The 26,014-nt window shown below is 48.6% G+C and overlaps 3 protein-coding genes across 3 annotated transcripts; 1 reads left to right on the top strand and 2 right to left on the bottom strand.

The window, feature by feature from the left end:
• The first annotated feature begins 5,415 nt into the window (after nucleotides 1-5,415).
• On the top strand, nucleotides 5,416-6,496 carry LOC123402911 (dehydrin DHN3-like). The gene is made up of 2 exons (XM_045096879.1): nucleotides 5,416-5,744; nucleotides 5,862-6,496. The coding sequence occupies exons 1-2, from the start codon at nucleotides 5,502-5,504 to the stop codon at nucleotides 6,192-6,194; spliced, it is 576 nt and encodes a 191-aa protein (XP_044952814.1). The 5' UTR covers nucleotides 5,416-5,501; the 3' UTR covers nucleotides 6,195-6,496.
• Nucleotides 6,497-13,611: 7,115 nt separating this feature from the next.
• Nucleotides 13,612-17,101, bottom strand: LOC123401920 (pectinesterase/pectinesterase inhibitor PPE8B-like). Its single transcript, XM_045095787.1, has 2 exons — nucleotides 15,931-17,101; nucleotides 13,612-14,477 (listed from the first exon to the last, which is right to left on the bottom strand). Exons 1-2 carry the CDS (start codon nucleotides 16,841-16,843, stop codon nucleotides 13,750-13,752), a joined length of 1,641 nt encoding a protein of 546 aa, XP_044951722.1. The 5' UTR covers nucleotides 16,844-17,101; the 3' UTR covers nucleotides 13,612-13,749.
• A 5,621-nt stretch (nucleotides 17,102-22,722) lies between these two features.
• LOC123404639 (dehydrin DHN3) lies at nucleotides 22,723-23,675 on the bottom strand. Its single transcript, XM_045098578.1, has 2 exons — nucleotides 23,409-23,675; nucleotides 22,723-23,295 (listed from the first exon to the last, which is right to left on the bottom strand). The coding sequence occupies exons 1-2, from the start codon at nucleotides 23,583-23,585 to the stop codon at nucleotides 23,005-23,007; spliced, it is 468 nt and encodes a 155-aa protein (XP_044954513.1). The 5' UTR covers nucleotides 23,586-23,675; the 3' UTR covers nucleotides 22,723-23,004.
• Between the last annotated feature and the right edge of the window lie 2,339 nt (nucleotides 23,676-26,014).

The following is a 26,014-nucleotide window of genomic DNA, read 5'->3' as shown; positions in this document are numbered from 1 at the left end:
TATGTCACGTACTCCCTCCGTTCTTAAATATAAGTCTTTTAAGCGATTTCACTACGGGTCTACACACAAACCAAAATGATTGAATCTATACTCTAAAGTATGTCTATATACATCCATATATAGTCCACTAGTGAAATCTCTACAAAGAATTATATTTAAGAACGGAGGGAGTATATTCGTTCATCCCAGAATTGTTTTGGGAGATCCTCGCATCCCATTTCATTTATATCTACGGAAGGGGCTACTCTTTTTACAGTATTCTCTATCATTTGCGGAAAGAAAATTTCAACCCCAACAACTTCCCTCGTAACTGGCGCCGCGGCCTCCCCTGCTTGATTCCGGTCAAATCTCGTCCCCGCCACACGCGAGCTGCCACACGTCGCCGCTGTCGGTCGTCCGCGACCCGCATCCACTTCTCGCTGCCATATGCGCCAGCCACGCACGAGTTTGCAGGTCGGCCACCGGGTGCAACAACAACGCGCAACGTAGCCGCGTACGTGTTTTGCTAGCTAGCTAGCGCGAGCGAGGCAGCAACAATGGCTCGGGCCGCCGTCGACGTTGTGCGCGGCAATAGCGATGGAGGGAGGAGCCTCCGGCAATGACGCGACAGCAAGAGCTCGGCCGGTGCGGCCGTGGCCTGGGAACCGAAAGACCCGACTGTAATTTAGATTACGCTTTCAGGGGAGTTTATGTAATTTTGTTAGAAACATCAATTTTTTAGGGGATCTGTTCTAGCAAAACAAAAGCCGTGAAAAACATTTCATGGTATTTGTAAACCAATTTTCATGGGATATACCATCCGGTACAGAGGCTCTAACGACAGTCATGTTCTAGGCTCCTAGCAAACCATTGTATGGTTAGAGAGACCATGGTATCCCCAATCATAGGGTAGGCATGCGTGTGTGCATTTATAAAGATGAATGTATGTGCGTGTATTCTCTTAATCAGAACTAAATGAAGTAACATGAGTCTTGCTTGTGTGGCTGGCCTTCAAGCTAACTTTCTGCGTGGAAAGATCACCGAAATCGATTTGTACTAAGCATAACACATTTTTCTTTGATAAATGACGTTGTAGGCATTTTTACTTGGTGACGGTTGGGCATGCGGTGGTATGGTCTTGACATGGGACGTGACCCTGGTTTCGTTGTTGAGCCCGCATACAACAACGGGGACCTCCTATTTGCCGAGCATACGATTTAGCTGTTAAGAAGTATTAGTATTAGTCTAGGAGTCCTTATTAGTCTATGTTTACTTTCATTCCTTACACCTCAAGTCATATGTAATATATATATGCCCCTTGGGCCTTTAATATAGATAAGTTGCTTTCCTAACATGGTATTAGAGCTTAGGCTATTTTTTTCGGGCGCCGCAACTCGCCCTCCCGATCCAATCTTCTATTACGCCGCCTTCTCTCGCTGGCCGATGTCTCCTCCTCAAACCTCGGTGCTGGATATCTCGCGCATGTGTCCCTGTCGTCGCGCTCCAGGGCGTTCCAGACCCTGGCCCGCTCCTCCTCGAGAAGCGCCTCATCCGGCCGCTCCTCTCCCTGTCGTCGCGCTCGAGGGCGTTCCAGACCCTGGCCCGCTCCTCCTCGAGAAGCGCCTCATCCGGCCGCTCCTCTCCGTGCCGTCGCGCTCGAGGGCGTTCCAAACGAAGGGCCACCAACCCCCGGATCCAGAGGAGCACCAACGCTGGCCAGATCGATAGATCGAATCCTCCTGCTGCTGGCTCGCCGGCCTGCTACCTCGGGACCGCGGGTCTTCTGCAGTCGACACCGCCGCCCCACCACCGCCCCATCCCGCCGCCGCCTTCCCGTGTGCAGCCGCTTCTCACTCGCGTGTGTCAACTCGTGCAGCCGTACATGCGTATTGCTCTCCTCCTGCTATCATGTGCAGCTTGCCTACATGCTTGCTCCTTCGTTTGTTAGCTCTTTCTGCTAGCTACTTCCTGCTACTACTACTTTGTTGTTTTGGCCTTTCTGTCATTTTCCGCTGCGTCCACCAAATCTGTTGATATTTTGTGTTTTCTCATACCATGCGAGTCCACCATACCTTAGTCCGTCAGTCTTTCTTTGGTCCTGATCCTTTCTATGCAACTTTTGTGGCCTATTTGCCCTTGTTGTTTTTTATAGGATTTTCTGGACTTCTTTTGCATTGTCGATCTACGTTCATCATGCCTTATCCGCCGAGCTTTTTTTGCTGACGGTTGTCGTGGACTATGATTTTCTGCACAATGTTTTATCTCTTGATGTGCCATCTTCTTTTGACAACCCGTCTTCTCTTGATACTTATCTTGTATCTTCAAGTGATGTGGGGTCTACATCTAATGTACCATCTCTTCGTTCTCTCCTTCGGCGACTCGACAAGTTTTGAAGACTCTTCATGCTACGACGACACTCTCAAGACGCGGATTTGGATTATCATTGTTTTTTAGTATTACACTTCTTCAAATGCAATGCTATTACATACGCTTTGCATTTGAGGGAAGGGGGGGGGGTGTTAGGAAGTATTAGTATTAGTCTAGGAGTCCTTATTAGTCTATATTTACTTTCCTTCCTTGCACCTCAAGTCATATGTAATATATATATGCCTCTTGGGCCTTCAATACAGATAACTTGCTTTCCTAACATTAGCCACTCGAGCTAGCGAGCTTTCATGCTTATAGAATAGCATAAAACCTTAAGACACATCAAGGCTGATTCGAATGTTTTCAAAAAATCCGACCATGAAACTTATTTTTCAAAAACAAAAAGTGAATGTCTTATCAAACGGGAAACTCTAACATTTTTTAAACATGCAAATGAATTTTGCAGAAGCGATTTTTTTTAAACTATCCAAAAACTGGGCAGGAACAATTTTTCAAAAACAGAAACATTTTTAAAATTCCAGAACAAAATTTGGAAACACGAACAACTTTTGCATGCGAACATTTTTTAAACTCCAGAACGAAATTTTAAAACACGGGCATTTTTTAAAATTTGATAACTATTTTTGAAACAGAACATTTTCTCAAAACTCCCGAACGAAACAAGAAAACATGAATTTTTTTGAAAACTTGTGAACAGATTTCAGAAATGGGAACATTTTTAAACTACCCAAAAAACTGAACATGAACATTTTTTTTAAAACAGGAACATTTTTCAAATTCCAAAACAAAATTTGGAAACACGAACAACTTTTGCATGCAAACAATTTTGAAACTCCAGAAACAAATTTGAAAACACGAACAATTTTTAAAATTTGCAAACAATTTGTAAAACGGAACATTTTTTCAAAACTCCCGAACAAAACATGAAGACATGATCTTTTTGAAAATTTGCGAACCAACTTTGAAATGCGACTATATTTTAAACTACCCAAAAAAGTGAACAAGACCAATTTTTCAAAAACATGAACATTTTTGAAATTCCAAAAGAAAATTTGGAAACACATACAACTTTTGCGTGGGAACATTTTTTAAACTCCAGAACGAAATATGAAAACAAGAACATTTTTCTAAATTTGCAACCAGTTTTTGAAAGGGAATAATTTTTTAAATATCCCAAAAAAAAATTATAAAACCCAGCACATTTTTTTTAAAAGACAAAAACATTTTTCTAATTTGAAGAACATTTTTTGAAAATGCTGAACATTATTTGAAAATACAGATTTTTTTTGGAAAATCCTAAACAGTTTTTGAAAATCCAGAACAGTTTTCGAAAAAGTCAAAACATTTTTTGAATTGGAGAAACATTTTTAAAACAGAAACATAAAAGAAGAAAAAATAAAAAAGAAACAAAAAATGAAATAAAAACCAGTTTAGGAGACCTTCTATAAGTTTCCCAAAACCGGAAAAAAACGGTTGGGACCTCTAGAAGGTTTTCAAAACGAGGGCGCTGGAGCAGTTAAACAGGCCGGCCCGATGGGTCGCTCCTCGGTCGCTCGCCTGTGTGAAGCGTCGACAGCTTGACGCAACGAGGCGCAAATAGTATATTCTCAACAACTAACACGGTGACGGGAGCTCCCAATTGATGTTGCAGGCGCCAATTTCCCTAGCTGGCGCCCACCCACCGTCGTCTCGTGAGCCGGCCCATATAGAAGCGCTTTGCTCGGTCGCTGGTGGGTTCGCTCCATCGATGGCTAGTGGGTGCCCTCCGGTTCGATCGCTGCTGGGTTCGATCGAGTCAAACGATGATTAAATGTGATTTTTTTAAATGCAAAAAACAGAAATGTTTGTGAAATAATTTATTTTACGAATTTTGAAGAAAAGTTCATGAATTTATAAAAAAGTGCACCAAAATTTTAAAAAAGTTCATGCAATTTTGAAAAAAGTTCACCGAATTTCATTGAATTTGAAATAATTTCATCAGATCTGAAAAAAGTTCATCGAATATGAAAAAAAGTTCAGCAAACTTGAAAAAAGTTCATTGGATTTGAAAAAGCTTCATCGATTTTTGAGATCCGCATCAACCTAAGGCGAGAAGATATTTATTATATTTTCACTAGGGCGAAAAGATATTTATCATATTTTCACGTAGGGCAAGAAGATACTTATTATATTTGGCCTCTGCATCAACCTGACTCAACAACTACTCAAGATATCAAAAATACACGCAACCACATTGTTAGAAAAGAAAGAAAGAAAGGTGAACAACATAGTAGCCGCAGCAAACAATAACATCTACAACAACAACAACAACAAAGCAATAATGGTAGCAACCATATGTAACAGTATATCGTGATGATGTCTTCGAAAAGGGAAATACAAATGAGAGTCGCTGTCATTGGAATCAACCATCAAGGCTAGATCATGAATTTTCACTCCGAAGAATAGTTGAGTAAGCTCTATGCAATGTCTTCAACTAGGGAATGTGACATGAACGACCTCATTACCATGTTGAACCAATAAAGATCAGATCCTTTAATTTTCATCCCAAGAACTCGAGCCCTTGCACTGAAAAGCACCACCTAGCCGACTTCGAACTTGTGCTGCCACCACTTCTCGATCCATCTCATAACAGTCGCTCAGACCGAATCGACCCATTTCCCATTTTTAGGGAGCAGGGGTATGATCTTCAATCGATGATTATTTATTTTATTTTTGCGGGGGAATCGATGCATATTTTCGTAGACGTGCAATGGCATCCTGGGCATAAAGATGAATTCCATGCCGATACTTTCTAGTTGCGATTTTCCTAAGCAAACAGGACGACTTTTGGAAGCGGAAATAAGTACCCCCTGTGCTGTGTGTCATCACCTCTTCGAGAACAAGCTGAGACGTGGCAACCCGAACGCGCCCAGTAGCTGCACACGTCCGGCCTCTCTCTATGGGCTGGTCACCAGTCACCGGCAACCCACTCACGCGAGCACACGTAGCGCCTCCGACGATCGTATCCCGTCGATCGCCTATAAATTGTGCCTCCTGCTGCACCTGCTCACACAACACAGCCACCAGTTGCGCAGCCAAGTGAGGAAGACAACCCACCAGATTTCTGAGAGAACCAAGAGCAGCACCTGTGCAAGATGGAGTACCAGGGACAGCAGCAGCACGGCCAGGCGACCAACCGCGTCGATGAGTACGGTAACCCGGTTGCTGGACACGGCGTAGGCACCGGCATGGGCGAGCACGGCGGCGTCGGCACCGGGATGGGCGCGCACGGCGGCGTCGGCACCGGTGCGGCCGCTGGTGGGCATTTCCAGCCGACGAGGAAGGAGCACAAGGCCGGCGGGATCCTGCAGCGCTCCGGCAGCTCAAGCTCCAGCTCGGTGCGTGTATATATACTTTACTTGCTTCTTGCCAGCATTTGCAGAGTGGCATTTTCCCGCTTAGACTTTGAATGAAAAAGCATCAACGCCTTGAATTTTTCTCGTTGGTGGTGATAGTCTGAGGACGATGGCATGGGCGGGAGGAGGAAGAAGGGTATCAAGGATAAGATCAAGGAGAAGCTCCCTGGTGGCCACGGTGACCAGCAGCACGCCGCCGGCACCTACGGACAGCAGGGTATTGGCATGGCCGGCACCGGCGGCACCTATGGGCAGCAGGGTCACACTGGGATGACCGGCACGGGGGCAACTGGCACCATGGCCACAGGCGGTACCTACGGTCAGCCGGGACACACCGGTATGACTGGTACTGGGACGCATGGCACCGACGGCACCGGCGAAAAGAAGGGCATCATGGACAAAATCAAGGAGAAGCTGCCCGGACAGCACTGAGCCCGGCCCGCGGCCCCTACTTGTGAAAGTTAAGAGGTGCCGGTCTACGTACCCACCTCCGCAGAAAAATAAGATGAAGATACAGTAAAACTTCCCGAAATGAAGTGAGCTTTAGTTCACATGTGATATCTGAGTTCTCGGTTTTGTGGACTTGAATTTTCTTTTGGTTGAACTTCTTGTATGGACCCGGGACGTTTTGTGCTCTGAACTTTTATGTGTGAATTTTCTTTTGGTTGAACTGTGTATCTGTTATGTATGTATATCATGATATAATTAATACTACAATATATTTTGCCCTTCTACTTGCGCTTTCTGTGCATTGCATGATTTTAAGTTGGGTAGTTTTGTCCACGTGGCATATTGTACATTGCATTTGAATTAGTCTTTGTGAGAGTTTAGAAGCATTCTATATAGTGTTTTGACGATTTTGAAGCATCCAAAAGTAGGGTCCACCAAACATGGTTTAGTACAAAGCTACAACTTTGTATTAAACCAACATCAATTAATACAGATCAAAACAGCCGCAAAAAAGAAAAAAAATATATAGATCAAAGGGACTTACAAAGCTACTTCTCATAAATTTGGTTTTGATAGTAAGTTAGATGATGAGCACACCACATCCAAAAAATTACTTTCCATAGATTTATACTAAAATAATCATCATATAATACAACATATAAATGCATATAAAATATTCAAGATTGATAATATAATGGTATGAAACAATTTAAAATTATAGATATGTTGTATTCAAGATTGATAATATAATGGTATGAAACAATTTAAAATTATAGATATGTTGAAGACGTATAACTTCCCCGCGTCGGTTTGTTCGAATGAGAGAGTTTATTACTCCTCGAGTCACAAGATCTAGGTGACCAAGGTTCCCACAGAAGCTTTCTTTATTGTGTGCTCCGGGTAAGGGTGTGAAGTGATCAAGGTGGTCAAGTTCCTCCGGAAGCTTCGGTGTTTGTGGAGTGCTCCGGAGAAGTTCGTAAAGGTGTGCTGGCGCCTTCAAGGCCAACCCCAACCCAAATGAACTAAGGCTCATCCGTTGGGGTGAATCGAAGGTGAGAATACGGTGAGCCACTTGGTAGCGCTCCGGAGCTTTGGCTTCGGCACCGTTCCAACGGAGATTAACACTCTCACAAGTGTGAACTTCGATATAACTCTGCGTCCCCGACTCACTTGTGGTTATGTCATTCCCACCCCTTTACTTCCCACAATTCATACTTGCTTATATTGATATATCTTATGCTAGTTAGAATTGCTTTGTTGCTCCTACATTTTCATATCTTGTGATATAGTTGTGTGCTTGCTAGTTTCTTTAAGTGCTTATCTTATTTAACATAGGTTGTTGGTGCATTTAGTTGAGCCTAGCATATTTAAAATTTATGTTTGAAAAGTTTATGTTTAGTTTAATTTCACATTAGTATAAACCAAATCCGTAAAATTTTCAAAACGCATATTCACTCTCCTATCATTTCACATGTCATCACCAGCATTTCGTACGCTCGGTGTTGCTGGTATCTTGTTATCAGCCGCATCACCATACCGCCTTCCCGCCTGGACATTGCTAGAAGGTGATTTAGAATGCTGCAATTAGGGGTAGTTCCTAATGCCTCCACAGTGTAGGAGGAGGCTGGATTGACGGGAGCACAGATGTAATTAATAAAATTCATACTGATAATGTCACTCTAAGGTTGCGCTTACGACGGATTCGAATCTCCTCCTTGCATGATTGTTTTCCAGCCGTAATATTTACCCTCGTATGCCCGCTACACCCGTATTTAGCTTATAGAAAATACATCCCATCTGCGGCCAGTTTTCCCCACCTTCGTATCCTTTCTTGACCCATCCACTTGCCCGCACAGCTGCTTCCTTCCTCTTGGAGCACGGCCTGCAGGAGCAGTGCTAGCCGCGGGTGCACGTGGTGTGCGCCACCGCCGCAGGGGTTCACTGGCACCGCCCTGCTGGGGAACGTAGTAATTTAAAATTTTCCTACGCCATACAAGGACCTATCTATGGAGAGACCAGCAACGAGCATGGAAAAGAGCATCTTCATATCTTTGAAGATCGCTGAGCGGAAGCGTTACTATGAACGCGGTTGAGGGAGTTGTACTCGTAGCGATTCAGATCGCGGTGGACTCTGATCTATGTGCCGAACCACGGCACCTCCGCGTTCAACACACGTGCAGCCCCGTCACGTCTCCAACACCTTGAACCAGCAAGGAGGAAGGAGAGAGCTCCGGCAGCACGACGGCGTGGTGATGGTGGAGCTACGTGGAACTCCGACAGAGCTTCGCCAAGCACCGCGAAGGATGAGGAAGAAGAGAGGTAGGGTTGCGTCGAGAGCGAGAGAGTTCGTGTCTCAAATCAGCCCCAATACCCCCGGGTATTTATAGGAGGAGAGGGAGGAGGGTGCGCCACCTCTAGGGTTCCCACCCTAGGGGTGGCCCCATCTGGCGCCAGGAGGTGGCGGCCAGGGCAGGGAGAGGAGGGGTGGCGCGCCAGGTGGGCCTGGGCCCCCTCCTGCGCTAGGGTTGCCCCCCCCCCACCTCCACCTCTCCTTGCGCCTTGGGCCTAGGTGGGAGGCGCACCAGCCCACTCTGGGTTGGTTCCCTTCCACCTTTTGGCCCATGATGGCCTTTGGGGCTGGTGGCCCCTCCCGGTGCACCCCGGAACCCTTCTGGTGGTCCCGGTACGTTACCGGTAATGCCCGAAACATTTCCATTGTCCAAATTCTCATTTCATATATAAAAATATTTACCTCTGGACCATTTCGGAGCTCCTCGTGACGTACGGGATCTCATCTGGGACTCCGAACAACCTTCGGTAACCACGTACACTATTTCCCTATAACCCCGACGTCATCGAACCTTAAGTGTGTAGACCCTACGGGTTCGGGAAGCATGCAGACATGACCGAGACATCTCTCCTCCCAATAACCAACAACGGCGTCTGGATATCCATGTTGGCTCCCACACGTTCCACGATAATCTCATCTGATGATCCACGATGTCAAGGATTCAATCAATCCCGTATGCAATTCCCTTTGTCTATCGGTATGATACTTGCCCGAGATTCGATCGTCGATATCCCTATACCTTGTTCAATCTCTTTACCGACACGTCTCTTTACTCGTTTTGTAGCACATCATCCCGTGACTAACTCCTTAGTCACATTGAGCTCATTATGATGATGTTCTATCGAGTGGGCCCAGAGATACCTCTCCGTCACACGGAGTGACAAATCTCGGTCTCGATTCGTACCAACTCAACAGACACTTTCGGAGATACCCGTAGTGCATCTTTATAGTCACCCAGTTACGTTGTGACGTTTGATACACCCAAAGCACTTCTACGATATCCGGGAGTTGCACAATCTCACGGTCCAAGGAAATGATACTTGACATTAGAAAAGCTTTAGCAGACGAACAACACGATCTAGTGCTATGCTTAGGATTGGGTCTTGTCCATCACATCATTCTCCTAATGATATGATCCCGTTATCAACGACATCCAATGTCCATGATCAGGAAACCATGATCATCTGTTGACCAACGAGCTAGCCAACTAGAGGCTTACTAGGGACATATTATGATCTATATATTCACACATGTATTATTGTTTCCGGTTAATACAATTATAGCATGAACAATAGACAATTATCATGAACAAGGAAATATAATAATAACTACTTTATTATTGCCTCTAGGGCATATTTCCAACACGCCCCACCGTCGTCGCTCTGCTTCTTCCCGGCGCACCTGCCCACATGAACACATGTTAGATTTAGCGACGACCCCTCGAGCAAGCAAGCTACTACAAGCTGCAGGGAGGTTGGGTGTCACGGTGCCTGCGTGCAGGCGGCGCCGCCGGGGCACGACAAGGCGTGGCCGCACATGTCGTCGCAGGGCATGGTCACGAATGCTCTTGCTTGGCACCTTTTCCGCAGATTATCAGTCGGCCGGAGCTTTGCAGGCCGCGCTTGGCATTTTAGAGCTTGCCACGAGCAATGGAGATGGGTGCATGGACGCCTGGTGGGTGTAGCGGTGGCGGTGGTGCTCGCACTCTAGGGAGTGTGGCTGCATCAAGTAGAGAGGCAGCAACTCCATGACGCGTCCAACGGATGGACGGGGAAGAAGAAAAATGCAGCTACGCTGCAGTTCGGTCGCACATGCCGTGGATTAGTCCTCGAGTTCCTCGTCCATGGCTTGGGATCCGTTTGAATATTACACTGTATTACAACCGAGCCAAGCGCATGCTACAGCCAGAATTTTTTACAACCGGAATTTGCGAGAGATGAGTAATATACAAGTGTAAAACATTACATGGGTGGTAGAAAAACAACATTCCAATCGGGGCCTCATAGTTTTGATATGGATTGACGGTGATATATTGCATGGAAAAAATGATCGTCCAATTTATGCTAAACTTTTACACCTTTGCAAGCCAATTTGCCAAATCATAAGAAGATCTAATACATTGTTTTAAATATTATATGGAGTTAAAATGTTACATTCGTTATTATTTTAAATGCATGGTGACTTTAAAATTTGTTTAAATCATTTTTTCTTAAATGCGAGATGAAATTCCGCTTGTCTTTTTTATTTATTGTGTGACACTAGCATTAATTAAATGTATATGTGGTGTGTGTATCTTAACTACATTGGCAGAGACCTCTAAAGTGCATGATAACGAAGTATCTTATTAATTATTTCAAGTTTATAATTAGGTATTAGCAAAGAGAACAATCTAGACTATATAAGGTATTTATGAGGATATTTTCAATGAACCAATAGCATATTGGTCTACCGTCTCTCGTTTTGGGTGAAAGTGTCTTGACATACTCTACCGCATATTCTCTAAAAGTGTCAATCCTTTCTCATAAACAACAACACAACAACTAATTAAGGGGCGAAAAATCCACTCTATCATATTCACCAAAGCTGCCCTCCCAACGACGCCATGAACCTCGTCATGAATAGTGCCACCCCTTCCCTTGCATATACAAGCTCCTCACACTTGTAGCCATCTCCGCACATGCAGTCTTGCCACCTAGGGAAACACCTGCTTGGCTTGGGGTAGTGACGATGCAGGCATAACGTTGAGCAGTGGCCCTGTAGCTCTCATTGACCCAACGCCAACGCCTACTCTGTCATCTAGGTTGCCCTAGGTGTTGACATGCAAGGGTGACACCACCCATTGCCCATGAAAAATATGAAAAATGAGAACATGAAGGAGGCGTTGGTCGTGACGGCCTCTATGTCTGCTTCATTCGCACCTCCGTCTGATGTCGGTCCTCCCAATGCCCCTTAGGTCCACCGGACAACGCCCATGATATTGATCAACCTGAAATGCCACTAGGTGTTCGATGCAATGTCAATAAGTTAAAAAAACTTGCCCCTTGTGTAGTTTGATTTGTTCAGTCGGTTTTTGAGAATGTGGATCCTGATGTGCATCAGATGCAGTGATGTGTCTTTTATTTTTGATAGTAGGACAGTGTCCACTTACATGAGCATGATCGAAGATTTAGTTGGGTTTGAGGAGTCCGCTGATCTTAATCGGGCCATATCGCTTGAGTTATCTCTTTCGCCTTTCGAGGGATATGATGAGGGAGGAAGGGGGAGTGTGTGTGTGTGTGTGCGTGCGTGCGTGTGCGTGCGCGTGCGCGAGAGACATGGACCCATTTGATACTTCTCAAAAACCAAAAAGAGATCAAGGCAAGCAAACTACATGAGTGATGAAGATATACCTTGGTCCTGGAATTGGAGAGCATCATATTCAACATATGGTCACCGGAAATGATGAAACTATACAATGTTTTTGAAACACGTCGAGGAAACTACAACAAATTTGTGAATAGAACGCTCCAACACTAACTAAAGTCCCTCACAAATCCTCGGAACGTCATTTTTTGGGCTTGCAACCAATGAACAAGTTGTTTGGATCAAGTGAAGCACATGCCTCCTAGTGGTGCCACAATGATGAATATGTGTGTGTGTCATGTCTAGGAACATTGAAAATATTGACCGGGCCATGTGCGTATTTGAATACACATGCTAAGCTTCCAACTATATGTTGTAGGATGGGATCACTCAAAAGAGGTACAAGCAAATGACAAAGTAAAGGGCAAGAATTTTGTGTTTCGGCATTCTTGAAACTTGCTTGAGCACAACGAGAAGCAGAAGACAAGGAATGATGAGGCTCCACCAAAGAAACTGTGGTCAATCACTTTGCCTTCTTGGGAGGTTGAAGATGGTGATGACAAGGGTGAGAGGAGGCGCATGAGTCCTACTCCCGGGTCGAGCAAGGGACAACCCGGTATATAATGAGTATGACAAAGGACATGCTCACAATAGAAGGAGAAGATACATCAATGAGAGAGAAAATTGATGAGTTGATCAAAACAGAAGACTTGGTAGTGCAGGTCATGGACTTGGAGGAGAAGGAATCAAAAAGGGAAATTTGATATCGTATCGAGATATGGGCGTGAGCACAGGCACAAGGTCGACACAAAGAATTGTCGGCTTCTACTAAGAAGAACCGGTTGATGATGACGAATACCAATAGGATGTATGAAAACGCGCGAGATATTGGCATGTAGTTTTCCATGGCGCGCCCCAAACCCTTGAGAGGGTGTGATATGCCCGTGCGCAGCAGATTTTTTACAAACTTTTTTTATTTTTAAAAAGAGCATAGTGGTTCATAAGACCGTCTTCAATGGTCGCCACCCAGGGGCCCGGCCCTCCCCCAAGACTATCTATTCCTTTGTATTTTGAATATGAACAATAGCACTTTATGTAGGTCTTCTATATTGAGCCCTCCTCAACATCACCGCCGGTGACTGCTTTATCTTAAGCGTGTCACGTAAACTAGAGAAGACACTAAAATTATGATGTACAATGGTTATTTCTTAATCTTATCTTTAATAACTAGACATTTCTGAAAATGTATAGTGACTATTGAGACATAGTGTTGTTATATTTTTATAGAGTACAATCGTAGATGCCTATGTACATGCACATATATAACTCTATGAATGCACGTACACACACCTTATTTCTATAAACATTTTTGAGATACCGAACCGGTTCACATATTAAGATCGACGAAGTTATTACACGTGTCTTGTCGTCGACAAGAAGCGTATCCTTTCATATAACGGATATCGTCGGAAAATCTAAAATAAATTCAAAGAGGCATCATCCTACTGACATGGTGATGTTAAGCGATCATCTTTTAACTAAGAGAATGCAAGTTCTTTTTTCTTATTTCCTTTGCTCTGATCTCAGAGTGGCATTCTTAAGATAGCACGTACACGATTTGAATGCAACTTTTTCACTACCTAACTCGCAGATGTCGTATGCGCTCCGGATGCATGGCACTGTCAGAGATCAAGAAAACAAAGTACATACCAACCAAAGAAAGTCCCCACCACTTCATTCATACACAGACCTTAATCTGTCCCATTCAAGAACCACAACCATCCCCAAGTTAAGTACTCTACTACTCGTATGTGACGAGTAAGCGACTACTCGCGAGATGATCGATCAAGACGCGAGCAGCCCGGACGTGAACCGGACGCCCGTGGTCGGCAGCCACATGTTGCCCTCGATGAACTGCGCGACGGTGAAGTTGCTGGCCTCCGCGGGGCTCATCGCCAGGTGGTATCCCGGCCATCTCACCCTGCCGCCGACGCCGGCGGCGCCTGGCCCGGTGTTCATGTACTCCCCGTAGTAGAGCGTGGCGAGCGTGGACTGGTTGGCGTCCCACGCGAGCCACCCCTCCGGCCGCACCACGGCGCCGATGTACGACTGCATGAACACCACCCGCGAGTACGCCTTCCACGGCCGCCCCAGGAAGGTCTGCGTGGCCGCCGTGGTCTTGTTGGCCCCGTTGGCTTGTCGAAGGAGGTCGTCATGCGCGGAGACGTTGCAGAACTGGAAGGCGAAGCCGGAGTTCATGGAGGCGTTGAAGCGGCCCTGGGCCGTGACGGAGTTCTTCTGGCCGGGCAGCGGGGCGCGGGCGAGGAGGAGGCAGTTCTGGAACACGGCGGCGGCGTTGCCGAAGACGAAGTCGACGGTGCCGGCGACGCGGCAGTCGCGGTAGAACTGGCGGAGCGAGTGCGCGTACAGCGTGTCCTGGTGCCCCTCGAAGGCGCACCGGTAGAAGACGGAGAGGTCTGAGTCGCAACGCAGCGCCACCGCCTGGTGCTTGGCCGGCCCCGCCGTGTTCTCGAACGTCATGTCCCTCGCGATGAACCCCTTGCCCACCACAGCTGCAATGCATGCATGCACGACACCACGTCAGCCACAGAAACATATATCAAGTGTTAATCATGATTCAATCAGTAATTATTGGGCGATGAGGTCAGAAGCATGCATGATTTGGATCCGGACAATGACGTTCAACCAAGTCGGTCAAGCCACAATCAGTAGCTAGTACTAGTAGTATAACGTGCTCGTCAGACCGACCAGAGTTTGGCACACATCATGGATCGATCAGTTGCTGATCGATAAAGCCATGCATGGAACTGAACTGAAGCTTTACGAACGTACGGCTACGTCGATCAAAGAGGCCCGTGAAGATGACAGACGCCCGGACTAGAAGCAAAAGATCGGCTATCACCAGCCGGATCACTGCTGCAGTATCTGTCGGTGATCTCTCCCCCGGTACAGTGTGTGACCGACGGCAAGCAAAATGAGAAAACGACCGTCCTCCCCTCCCGGCCCTGCATCCCATGTTCGACCACAGTCTACATAAGGTACGATGCGAGGTCTCGTGGCTTGGCAGCTTGGCCCTCAGGAAAAGTATATCAGCACGGTGCGGCGCCACTAGTCCTCCTAGCTAGAAGTGCCACGATACAACCTATGGTCGCAAAAGAGAAGGTTTCATGCCGTGCACCGCGCCGCATGGTGACTAGCAGGACCTGCTGTCTCACGGACAACAGTGTGCTACGCGTAGAGAGCTCGGCAAGGGGCCGTGTATTTTGACTTGTTGAGCCAACCAACCAAGGCCAACCGTCCAACCTGTGCAACATGTGGTGATATCGTCCATTGAATTCGTCGCTGCATCGCAAGGGCAACTGCCCCCTAGCTCTATTAATGCATGCTGCATGTTCTGTATTCAAGCTAGGCGCGTGGTCGATCGGGGAAGGTGTCAGTGAGGAAGAGGAGTCAGGACTTGAATGAGCACACTGTCACACCACGGCTAAGATTAGAGGAACAGTGTACTGGGCGCTGGGTGGGTAGCTGGAGTCCAGTGCATGTACCACATGCACCACAAGGTAGCGGCAGGTAACAATATGCACCGGAGAAAGAAAAACCAAAAAAAAACTACACAGTGACATGTACGCGTCTCTGACACCCAAAGATGCATGTTGCTCGTCCGAAAAGAGTTGCTACCGCGATCGATCACTGCAAGAAGGAATTTCCGGCCAAAAAAACATCTCCCGATGTACTGATGCATCAGAGTGCACGGCAACGGAATCGTATGCCGCAGACAGTACAATCGATGACACATTGACCGTGCTACTCCAGTCCAGCTACATGCATCTCGTGGGGGTGGTCACGAGCTAAGATCTCAGGTGATCGACTGTAGTACTACTACAAGCTTAGCAAAGCAATGGCATGGCAGAGATAGGCTGGTGTGTGGGGGAGCGATATGCCATCGAGTGCATGGTGCATGCTACGATTTGACCTTTGACCGACTGGATGGAGCAGAGCGCTTACCGACGGTGGCGGTGCGGAAGGTGGAGTAGCCGTCGACGTAGTTCAGGCGGCCGGAGATGACGGTGGCGCCCATGCCGTCGCCCACCATCATCACGTTCCACTTCTTCTTCTTCACCTCCACCGTCTCCCTGTACACGCCCCGCTTCACGTAGATCACGTACCGCCCGCCCTCGCGCTCCGACGGCGCCGCGTCCACGGCCGCCTGCACCGTCGTGTGGTTGCCGCTCCCGTCCTGCGCCACCACCGCGTCCACCGGCATTCCACCCGGACCCACCGGCATCTGCAGCAGCCGCCGCTCCCTCGCGCCCAGCCAGTGCGGGTGCAGAGCCCCCTCGCCGAGGCCGCGGCCCCGGTGACCACTGGTGCGCGCGGACGACGCGGCTTCCTCGCCGGCGGCGGCGACCTGGCCGAGGCCGTCGCCCAGCAGGGACGTGACGGCCTGGAGGCCCGTGGACACGAGCGAGCCGAGCACGGAGTCGGTGTCGTCGAGGCCGTCCTTGCACGTGTCCTGGTTGCCGAGCGCGCCGCTGAGCCACGCCCGGAGGTCGGCGTGCGCGTCGCCCGTGCCGACGCGGCCGGCGGCCCCCGCGCCCGCGGTCGACGGCGAAGCGGCCGACATGGACCACGAGAGCTCGTCGGAGGAGAGGTCGAGCAGGTCGAGGCAGTCGGTGATGGCGGAGGAGAGCCGGCGGTCGGCTCCTCCGAGGACGCCGCCGACGACGGGGAAGGTCGAGACGACGGACGCCACCCCCTCGATCGCGTCCAGCGCCTCGCGCAGCGTAGACACGAGCTCGGGCGAAATGCCGGCGGGCGGCGATGGCGCCGTCAGCTGGTGGGCGCTGGTGAGGAGGAGGAGGCTGAGGGAGAGCGCGAGGAGGAGACGCGGCGCGGAGGTCGGAGACGTCGGCGCCATGGCCGGCACTGGCTGCTTGCTAGCTGGAGTGTCGAGCCGAGTGCGTGCTCTGCTTGCGAGGGCGAGTGATGGGTGGTACTACTATATATGAGTCGCCAACACTCGACTCGAACTGCCGTGGGTTCTTTCTTCGACGGTGCAGAGCAGACCGACGCTCCGCTTCCGTTGCTTTTCCCGCCGTCGTGAATTTCCTTGCCATTTTTCTTCTATTACTCTACTTGCTTAATCGTTAAGCATTGATAGTTTTTGTCTTCCCAAAGACAATGCACATATAGTACTCAGTACTGTATGCGGTTTGGTGATCGAACCGCATGTCTTATTCGCAAAGGTTCAGAGCCGAGTAGACCAGGAAAGTCTAGGCACGATTTTGCATAGACCATCTTAGACCTCACCTAAACGTAAGTCAGGCTGACCATCCATTCCATTGATCCTGGTACGTTGCCGTTGCAGAAACGGTTCGACACGTTGTTTTGCCACCGCGGTCGTGTCAGTAGACAGTAGTAAGGCGGCACGCGACACCCGCCGAAAGTTAAGAAGAGCCCCTGAAAACGAAGTGGATGGGCGTCGCATGTGATGCGCTGTGTCTCTGTGTCGTCGACGTCGGGCTGGCCCGCGCAATGTCGTGGGCAGGCTAGAGCACGCGACTGTGCTGAGAGGTGAGAGCCATCGTTCCAACCCCCGTCGCCGCGTGACATAAATCCTGCTATGCATGTTCGAGCCAGCGCCCAACTGGGCAACAGGGTACCGTGATATGCCAGTCAATCTTTTAAAGTATTGACCTGGCCAGTACTCCACCTACTCCCTTCATCCCATAATGTGGTGTGTTCTCGGTTTTTAATTTTTAACTTTGATTATAAACTAGAAAGGCAGCGGGGTTATACGGTGCCCCTTATATTTTTAAAGCATCTTCAACAGGTGTTTAAAAGATGTTCTCGGTGTTAAAAGATTCGTTTTTTGACGTCGGACAGCTTCAACAGACGTTGTAAAACAGTACATTCGTTAAAAAAAATTTGTCACACGTTGAAAAGCGCTATCGCGCGCAACATATTTGGTGCACCAAATTACACGTGCAACAAACTTGTCTCAGGGTTGCTGCGTTGGACTGGATTGAACGCCTCACTAACGCGTCTCAGGGTGCAGCATATTTTGAAACCTTCAAACCCGGTGCCCGGCGGATCACGGCCACCTTGGTCTGTCAGTCCATCTTCTAGACTTTGTGTAGTGCGGCTCCGTTCGAGGGAAATTATTTGAAGCTTGGTTTTGTTTGGGGAAAACAAAATAATAGTTTCCGGCTTCTGTTTAGTCTCTCACAATTCCCTCACGATTTAGCAAAACAGCCGGAAATGTAAGCATACCTCGTACGAAAAACTCACATCCTTCTTTTATCTAAAAAAAAATGTCTAAAGACTTAAGAACATCTCTAACAGCAGCCATAAATAGGGTAGGGATGTAAAAAAAACTGTTATATAGGGCAAGGAACAGCGAGAAACGACCTCCAACGACTGCCCTAAATAGGTCACAGGTCAAAATAAAAATTAGGACACTGCCCTATATTATAGCAAAGTGATGTATATTTAGGGTAGCAAAGGGGCTGCCCCAAATTCCAATCCCACGTCCGCGGAGCCAACCGTCACCCAGAAACTTCCCACCGTCGAGAAACTTTGCGCCGCGCCGTGCCCCGAAGAGCTCCGTCGGCTTCCTCGGCGTACGGTTGCGCCCCTCTGGCCGCTCCGTCGGCTTCCTCGGCGTACGGTTGCGCCTCTCTAGCCGCTACGCTGCGGAGATCTCCGTCGATGGCGTCCGCTGGTGGGTGGGAACCTTCGACACGGGGGAGCTGGCCGCGCGCGCGTATGACGCGACGGACGCGCGGAGATGAACTTCGCGGCGGAGACGCGCAAGACGGCCGAGTTTCTTCCGCCGCCATTGTAGGTCGTCGTCCGTGCCACGCACCAGCACGCGCGTCGCAAGCGCCTCAACCGCCGCGCGGAGCAGATCGACAGCCTCCGCATGTCGCTGCTCCTCCACGACCACCCCGAGCTGCTACAGGCGGAGATGGACTTCTACGCGTCCAAGAAGAAGCGCGCATGCGGCGATGAGGCGGGCCCGTCCACTGCGCTGCCCTGCACTGCGCCACCCACCGTCGTGTTGGACGACGACTCGTGGGAGCTGAGCTCGAGCTTTTGGGACACCACCGACGATGATCTCGACGACTTCGACTGGGAGGCTTAGATTTAGGTGTTACTTTAGTCGAATTTAGGTGTTAATTTCTATATTTGAATGTGTAACCGTGAAATGTAGTTCGAACCATTTGAATCTAATTAAATTTTGTTCAAATTTTTTTGTGTCGCCTCAGTTTATAGGGCAGCCGTCGGAGCACTGCACTACCCTATCTTAGTCTGCTAGAAAAGCAGCCGGCGTTGTGCTGCCCTAAAACACTATAGGGCAGCCCTAAAACACTTAAAGTGGCTGCCGAGATACTCTAAGAGCATCTTGAACATCACATCTAAACTAACGTGTATACCCGTTTTGCACGATGAGACTTTAAAATGTTGTCCAATAACATGTCTACATGGACGTGCAAATATACACATCGTCCAAATCAGCCTCGACGACGTCCACACATGGACGATATGAAGGCGTCGTCCAAAGCTCAACCGCTAGCCAGATTTCTCCATCCCACCAAGACAAAGGCGCGCCACCATCGCCAGGACACCATCGTGCTGCACAACCCCATTGGATCAAGGTGTGTACCTTTGATTCTCGGAGAGAGGGGGTGGGTCTCTCCGTTGTCGGGCTCGATTGAGTCGCTCGCACGCTCATGGGAGGTTTGCCGCACTCGGGGAGGGCCGCTGCCTCCATACTTTGGGAGTAACCGTGCTCAGGGGACGGCCACCGCGGCCGCGCGAGGGAGGGACGCCGCCGCTGCGCTCAGGGGAGGTCGTCGTGCTCGGAGGAGAGATGGATCATGGATCCAGTGACCTCCGCCATGCACAAGCGCACCTACCGTCTCCGTGTCAAGGTCGCCGCACACAGGATCCAGCAAGAGCCGCTGCGGGGTGCGGGATCTACCGTCCACGCGGCCCTAGCGCTGTGATAGCAGCGCACGGGTGTGTAGAGAGAACATTAGCAAGGGAATGACTGTCCAACTGCAGTTAACTGAATATATGTGGCCGTGCATGTGTAGTTAACTGAATATATGTCGTCGTCTAACTGCATCTAAACTATTAAAGTGAAGAATTTATTCACTAAATTACTGTAAAATGATAGTTGAATTGGTAGTTACAAAATAATCTTAAAATATAAAAGAAAGAATATAGTAGACGTTTTGTATATAAATGTTCTATTGTAAAACTAAATGTGTATATAAAGGAAAAAATTTAGACCCGCTAGTCAGCCCGGCAGCTGGTTCGGGGGCTGAGCACTGGCTCCGTCAGGAACGGGTCGAGGGTGGACAGCGGCCTCTGCCCCGGATGGAGAGTTAATTGCAAGAGAGTGCCATAATTGGGGCCGTATTCACAAGTTGGTGCCAGGTTTCAAATTTTTTGTAAATACGTATCAAGATACAGGTCGTATTTTGCAGATCCTGTATTTCTACATATAGATGCTCTTTCTGACATATATGGCCCACCGGTCAGTCTCTTACAGGAAAAACCGGCCCGGACCGCTTCGATCCGGAAAAAACCGACTCTCTCTCTCCATCCGGACCGGACAGGAAAAAAAAACCTTCTTCTTCCCCAAACCGAGCCCACCCTGCTCCTCCACCCCGCCTCCCCCTCACCGCCACCACCGCCACACCCCGCCGGCCACTCCCTCCACCCCACCGCAACCACCAGCACCGCCCCTCCCTCCTCCGCCCCCGCCCCCGCCTCCTCACCATCTCCCCTGCTCCTCCACCCCGCCTCCCGCATCACCCCCACCACACACCGCCGCCCAGACCACGGCCGTCGTTGTCGCAGCACTCGAGGGCCAAGGCGCGGTCCCAGAGCGCCCCGAGGCAGCGCGCCGTCGCCGAGGTGCTGGAGCGGCAGCCGAGCAGGAGGAAGGGGGCGGAGCACAGGAGCGTGCCGCGGGGCGCCAGGATGCAGCGGTCGTCGTCGCAGCACCAGGCCGGGTCCGCGCCGCGCCAGTCGCCATTCTTCCACCGGCCGTGGTCGTCGTCGACGTCGGTGAGGCTGGACACGTCGACGGCGTCGCTCAGGAACAGCGAGTGCGGGTCCACCACCAGCTCCGTGCTCACCGCGGCCACCACCGTGTTCCGCCACTTCTTCGCCCTCTCACCGCTCCCCAACGGGAAGGGCTGGTTCTCCTCCCGCTCCAGGGAGAGCGTCCCGGCGCTCTTCACCGGGCTCCCGACTTTCTTCACGCGGCACCACCAGCCACCGGAGGAGGAAGGCAAGGAGCTTCGCCGGCCGGCTGGTCGCAGCAGCAGCAGGAGTAGGCGGCTGCGGGATGCCACGGCGAGCAGGAGCTTGCTGCTGATGCGAGATTCCCAATAATGGCGTCGCGCAGCGCCGCGCTCTGCTTCTCCGCCGCCGTCACCACCACCATGGCCACCGGCAGCAGTAGCAGGGGCCGGAGCCGTAGGCGCGTCTTGGTCGTCTGCTGCGACGCGGCCGGAGATCTGACCTGCTCTCTTCCTCCCTCGTAAGTCCAAAAACTTGCTTTTTCTCTCGTGAGCTCACCTGACAACAGTCCTGCTCTGTCCAGGCGGCCAAGGTGCTGGGCGCGCCGACGACCTTCGACGCGGCGAAGCTGACGGTGCAGCACGCCAGCGCCGGCGAGGCGTTCCCGCGGGCCTACACGCGAGCCGGTTTGGAGAAAATAGATAGCCGGTTTTCCTCCAGCCGCAGCGGTCTGGGTGGTTTTTTCTTTAAGAGGCTGACAGGTGGGCCATGGGCCATGTATGTTAGAAAGAGCATCTATACGTATAAATACACAATCTGTAAAATACGACTGTATCTTGATACGTATTTAAAAAAAATTTAAAAGATGACACCAACTTATGAATACGTCCCGAATTGTGGCAATCTTTTGCAATTAACTCCCGGATGGAGCATGGAAAACACACATTGTCTTGACCAGATTTTTTCTTTCAACGACAGGTGGACCTTACAGGGCCACACATGATGATGACGTTAACCAACGTAGCCGTTACATGTGAGACTTTAAGTGATGGCACGTCGGCCTGACTAGCGAACCCAATCTGTCATAAACATGATCAATCTTTTCAAATCCGCCTACCAATGTATTTTGTAAAAGGATTGCACAAGCATGGTGTTTCGTGCAAACCTAGTCTTGAAAGTGATGATGATTTCCTGCATTTTACTCGATTTTCCTGCATATTGCTCAGAAAAGCTACGTGTATATTTGGCACACCTTATTCCTGGATGCTTCAATTTCAAAACATTGTCTATAATGCTTCAAAATCTCTTCAAACAATTTCGTATGCAATGTACAATATGCCACATGGACAAAATTTGGAATAATGCAATAGCATAGAAAGCTCAAGTAAATGAGTACGGTCTTTTGGCTCCCGAGCTCCATGAAGACCGCATTTTGAAAACAAATCAAATTTCAATTTTTTGGTTACTAAAAATTCTGAAAAAATATGCATGTATGCAAGGATGTAATGTACATGTGTGTAAAAATTAACGATAAAATACTTTGAATATATAAAAAAACAAATTCAAGACTTGAAATGATGAATATTATCATGCATTAAAAAGGTTCAGATTTTTTTTTGAACTGAAAAGTTACACATTTATGTATTATGCCTTGATGTATATCTGCAATTATTTCAGAATTTTTTGAACTGAAAAAATATGAATTTTAGATTTCTAAGTTAAAAGGCCATCACGAAGGCCGAGCTCCAAAAGCAATTTCCGCAAGTAAATGGGCAAAATATATTGTATTATACATATATAATATAATCATACATATAGTACTACCAAAAGAAAATACACACTCGACGTTCAGAGAACAAAACGTCCCGGCGGGTACATACAAGCAACCCAAATTCAAGTCCACCAAACTCAGAACTCAGGTATTACAAGTGAGCAAGCTCACTTTATTTGCGGAAGTTTTACTGCATCTCCATCTTATTATTCTGCAAGGTAGCCAGACCGGCACCTCAAGTTTCAAGTAGCTGCCGCTGGCCGGGCTCAGTGCTGTCCGGGCAGCTTCTCCTTGATCTTGTCCATGATGCCCTTCTTCTCGCCAGTCCCGTCGGTGCCATGCGCCCCCGTGCCGGTCATTCCGGTGTGTCCCTGCTGCCCATAGGTGCCGCCGGTGGCGGTGGCGCCATGCTCCCCGGTGCCGGTCATTCCGGTGTGTCCGTGCTGCCCATAGGTGCCACCGGTCTGCTGCTGATCACCGTGGCCACCGGGGAGCTTCTCCTTGATCTTGTCCTTGAGGCCCTTCTTCCTCCTCCCGCCCATGCCGTCATCCTCAGACTATCACGACCAACGAGAAAATTCAGTCGTTGATGCTTTCTCATTCAAAGTCTAAGCGGGAAAATGCAACTATGCAAGTGCTGGCAAGAAGTAAGTATTATAAATATACGCACCGAGCTGGAGCTTGAGCTGCCGGAGCGCTGCAGGATCCCTCCGGCCTTGTGCTCCTCCCTCGTGGGCTGGAAATGCCCACCTGCAGCCGCGCCGGTGCCCATGCCGGTGCCGACGCCATGTCCGGCCACCGGGTTACCGTACTCGTCGACGCGGTTGGTCGCGTGGCCGTGCTCCATCTTGCACAGCACAGGTGGTGTTGATCTTGGTTGCCTCAGAAATCTGGTGTGTTGTCTTCCTCAGTTACTCTGCAGCTCGTGGTTGTGGAAGCAGGTGCAGCACGAGGCGCAGTTTATAATCCGTCTGCGCCGAGGGGATAGGATCGTCGGAGGCGCTACGTGTGCGGGCATGAGTGGGCTGGCCGGCGGGAGCCGGTGACTGGCGACTCGCCCATAAAGAGAGGCCGGACGTGTGCAGCTACTGGACGCGTCCGGGTTGCCACGTCTCAGCTTGTTCTCGAGGTAGAGGTGATGACACACGGGGAATACAGTCCTAGAAAAACCGTTCTCTCCGCTTGCAGAAGTTTGTCTTGTTTGCTCTTCGGAAAATGAAAGCCGGAAGCGTCGGCATGGATCGAAAACTAAACAAAATACACCAAACGTATTCCAATATACTTATTATAAGATGTACTAATACGCCACTTTTTCCTAAGTTATATGTAATTTACAATTGATAGACAAAGGCTTGAATACAACCAGATAAGAACGCTCTCTTATCGATTCATAATAACATGTTGGAAAACTTCTCTAATCGACACTTCAGCCGAACCCTAAAAAGATTAATAGAGTAAAAAAAAAAATACTCCAAACAATACATGACTCTTAAATATGCTCGACTGCGAGGCCGCAGAGTAAAAATCTAGCTCGCCTCTATGCCTCTCCTCCCTCCGATCATTGTCGTCCGATCTTCGCCAATGAGTACCCAACCTTATCCGCACCCACTCCGATGCCGGATCTCACCAATCCGCCCACATCGCGGGCACATCTTTTCGTCGCCGTGCCCATCCGGAACACGTCTGTGCTGCCACGAGTGGTCCCAAGCCCGTGGTCACAGAGGTGCTTCTTCCTTCCTCCTCTCTAGCATCACTTCCTCCCGCACCCGCCCGCGTGGCTTCTCCAACCTCCTACCGCCCCCGTCACCGCCACAGAGGCAACACATCGGCGTGCGACATCAGAGTTAAAGGAACATGGATGGTCAAGATAACATGTCAGCACACGAGGCGACGCTTGAGTATATATTCATTTACATACTCCAATTTTGTTTGGGGATCCATCCGTAACCATGGACATCACATAGTATCCGTGCCCCACCCATGAATAATGAGGCTCCTTTTTTGCGATGGTGTTGAATAAATAAGTTACTCACGATTTTTATTTATGAATGAAAAGTCATACCAATACTCAATACATGGGAGTTGGTATCCATGAATCCAATTCCATGAATAAAATTGCCATGAAACGTATTTGAGACGAGACTAATTAAAGGCATCTCTAACGTGGACCCGCAAATCTTTCAAATGCATTTGAACCGTGTTCTTCGGACTGTGAAAAGCACGCGTCCTGTATTGATCCGCGACACGGTCAAGACGTAGTTTCTCTAGCAAACCAGAGACAAACATGAGGAAGGCTTTACGGGAGTCTAGATCGCTCCCAAGCCGTCTTTTGACTGCCTTGCCCACCCAAAAACCCTCCTCCACCCCATCCATGAATAATTGGGCTCCTTTCTTGTGACGGCGTTGAATAAATGAGTTACTCATGATTTTTATATATGGATGAAAAATGGTGCCAATACTCAGTCCATGAGAGTTGGTATCCATGAATCCAAACCCATGGGTAAATTGCCGTAAAACGTATTTGAGACAAGAGTAAAATAGACATCTACTCCCTCCGTGCTTAAATATAAGACCTTTTAGACATCACATAATTTACTACATACGGATATATATAGACATATTTTAAATATAGATTCATTCATTTTATTTTGTATGTAGTCTATAAAAAAAATAAAGGTATTATATTTAGGAACAGAGGGAGTATGTCATTTGCTCTATCCATATTGTGTTTAAAGGTCACAAGTTGACGCACCCTTTTTTGTGGTGGGCCTTTGACTCGTATCAGGTAGGGCCTTTTTTCCGTAGCGCAATGTGTCAAAAAAATTGGTATATTGCGATGGACCTTTACTTTACCTTAATTATTTCGGACGCCCCTACGGACACATTCTACAGGATTTTACGGGTTGGGTACTGTAAGCTCTTCTAATTGGCCTCCCTGAATTTCAGCGGTGGGCCCATGTGCCTTAATCAATTCCCGGCCAATCAGTGATAAGCAATCTGTAAATCTTTCATAAAAACTCCGTACATGTAGCATTACTGTCTCCCTTAAGCGAGCACAGGGAAAGCCTTGCGTCGGGGGAAGCCCATATGGGTCGCCTAGTCGCACGGAAAGCCACTTTTTTTTTGCTTTTTTTCTATTTTATGTTCTCGTTCTTTGCTTTTTTGGCACATTTATTTATACTTTAAAATATTATACACACACACACACACACATCTTGAGTAAGTATTAAAAAATGTTGAACAAGTATTTGAAACATCTTGAGTAAGTATTAAAAA

This window comes from Hordeum vulgare, chromosome 6H (genome assembly GCF_904849725.1).
Source record: "Hordeum vulgare subsp. vulgare chromosome 6H, MorexV3_pseudomolecules_assembly, whole genome shotgun sequence".
NCBI classification, from domain to species: Eukaryota; Viridiplantae; Streptophyta; class Magnoliopsida; order Poales; family Poaceae; genus Hordeum; species Hordeum vulgare.
This window is presented reverse-complemented; position numbering and strand designations above follow the sequence as displayed.

Excerpts from the sequence above, each read along its gene's own strand:
- LOC123402911 (XM_045096879.1), top strand. The coding sequence starts at position 5,502 with ATGGAGTACCAGGGACAGCAGCAGCACGGCCAGGCGACCAACCGCGTC. Across the intron at positions 5,745-5,861 it reads GCAGCTCAAGCTCCAGCTCG|TCTGAGGACGATGGCATGGG; the intron begins GTGCGTGTATAT and ends TGGTGGTGATAG.
- LOC123401920 (XM_045095787.1), bottom strand. The coding sequence starts at position 16,843 with ATGGCGCCGACGTCTCCGACCTCCGCGCCGCGTCTCCTCCTCGCGCTC. Across the intron at positions 14,478-15,930 it reads CTTCCGCACCGCCACCGTCG|CTGTGGTGGGCAAGGGGTTC; the intron begins GTAAGCGCTCTG and ends CATGCATTGCAG.
- LOC123404639 (XM_045098578.1), bottom strand. The coding sequence starts at position 23,585 with ATGGAGCACGGCCACGCGACCAACCGCGTCGACGAGTACGGTAACCCG. Across the intron at positions 23,296-23,408 it reads GCAGCTCAAGCTCCAGCTCG|TCTGAGGATGACGGCATGGG; the intron begins GTGCGTATATTT and ends TGGTCGTGATAG.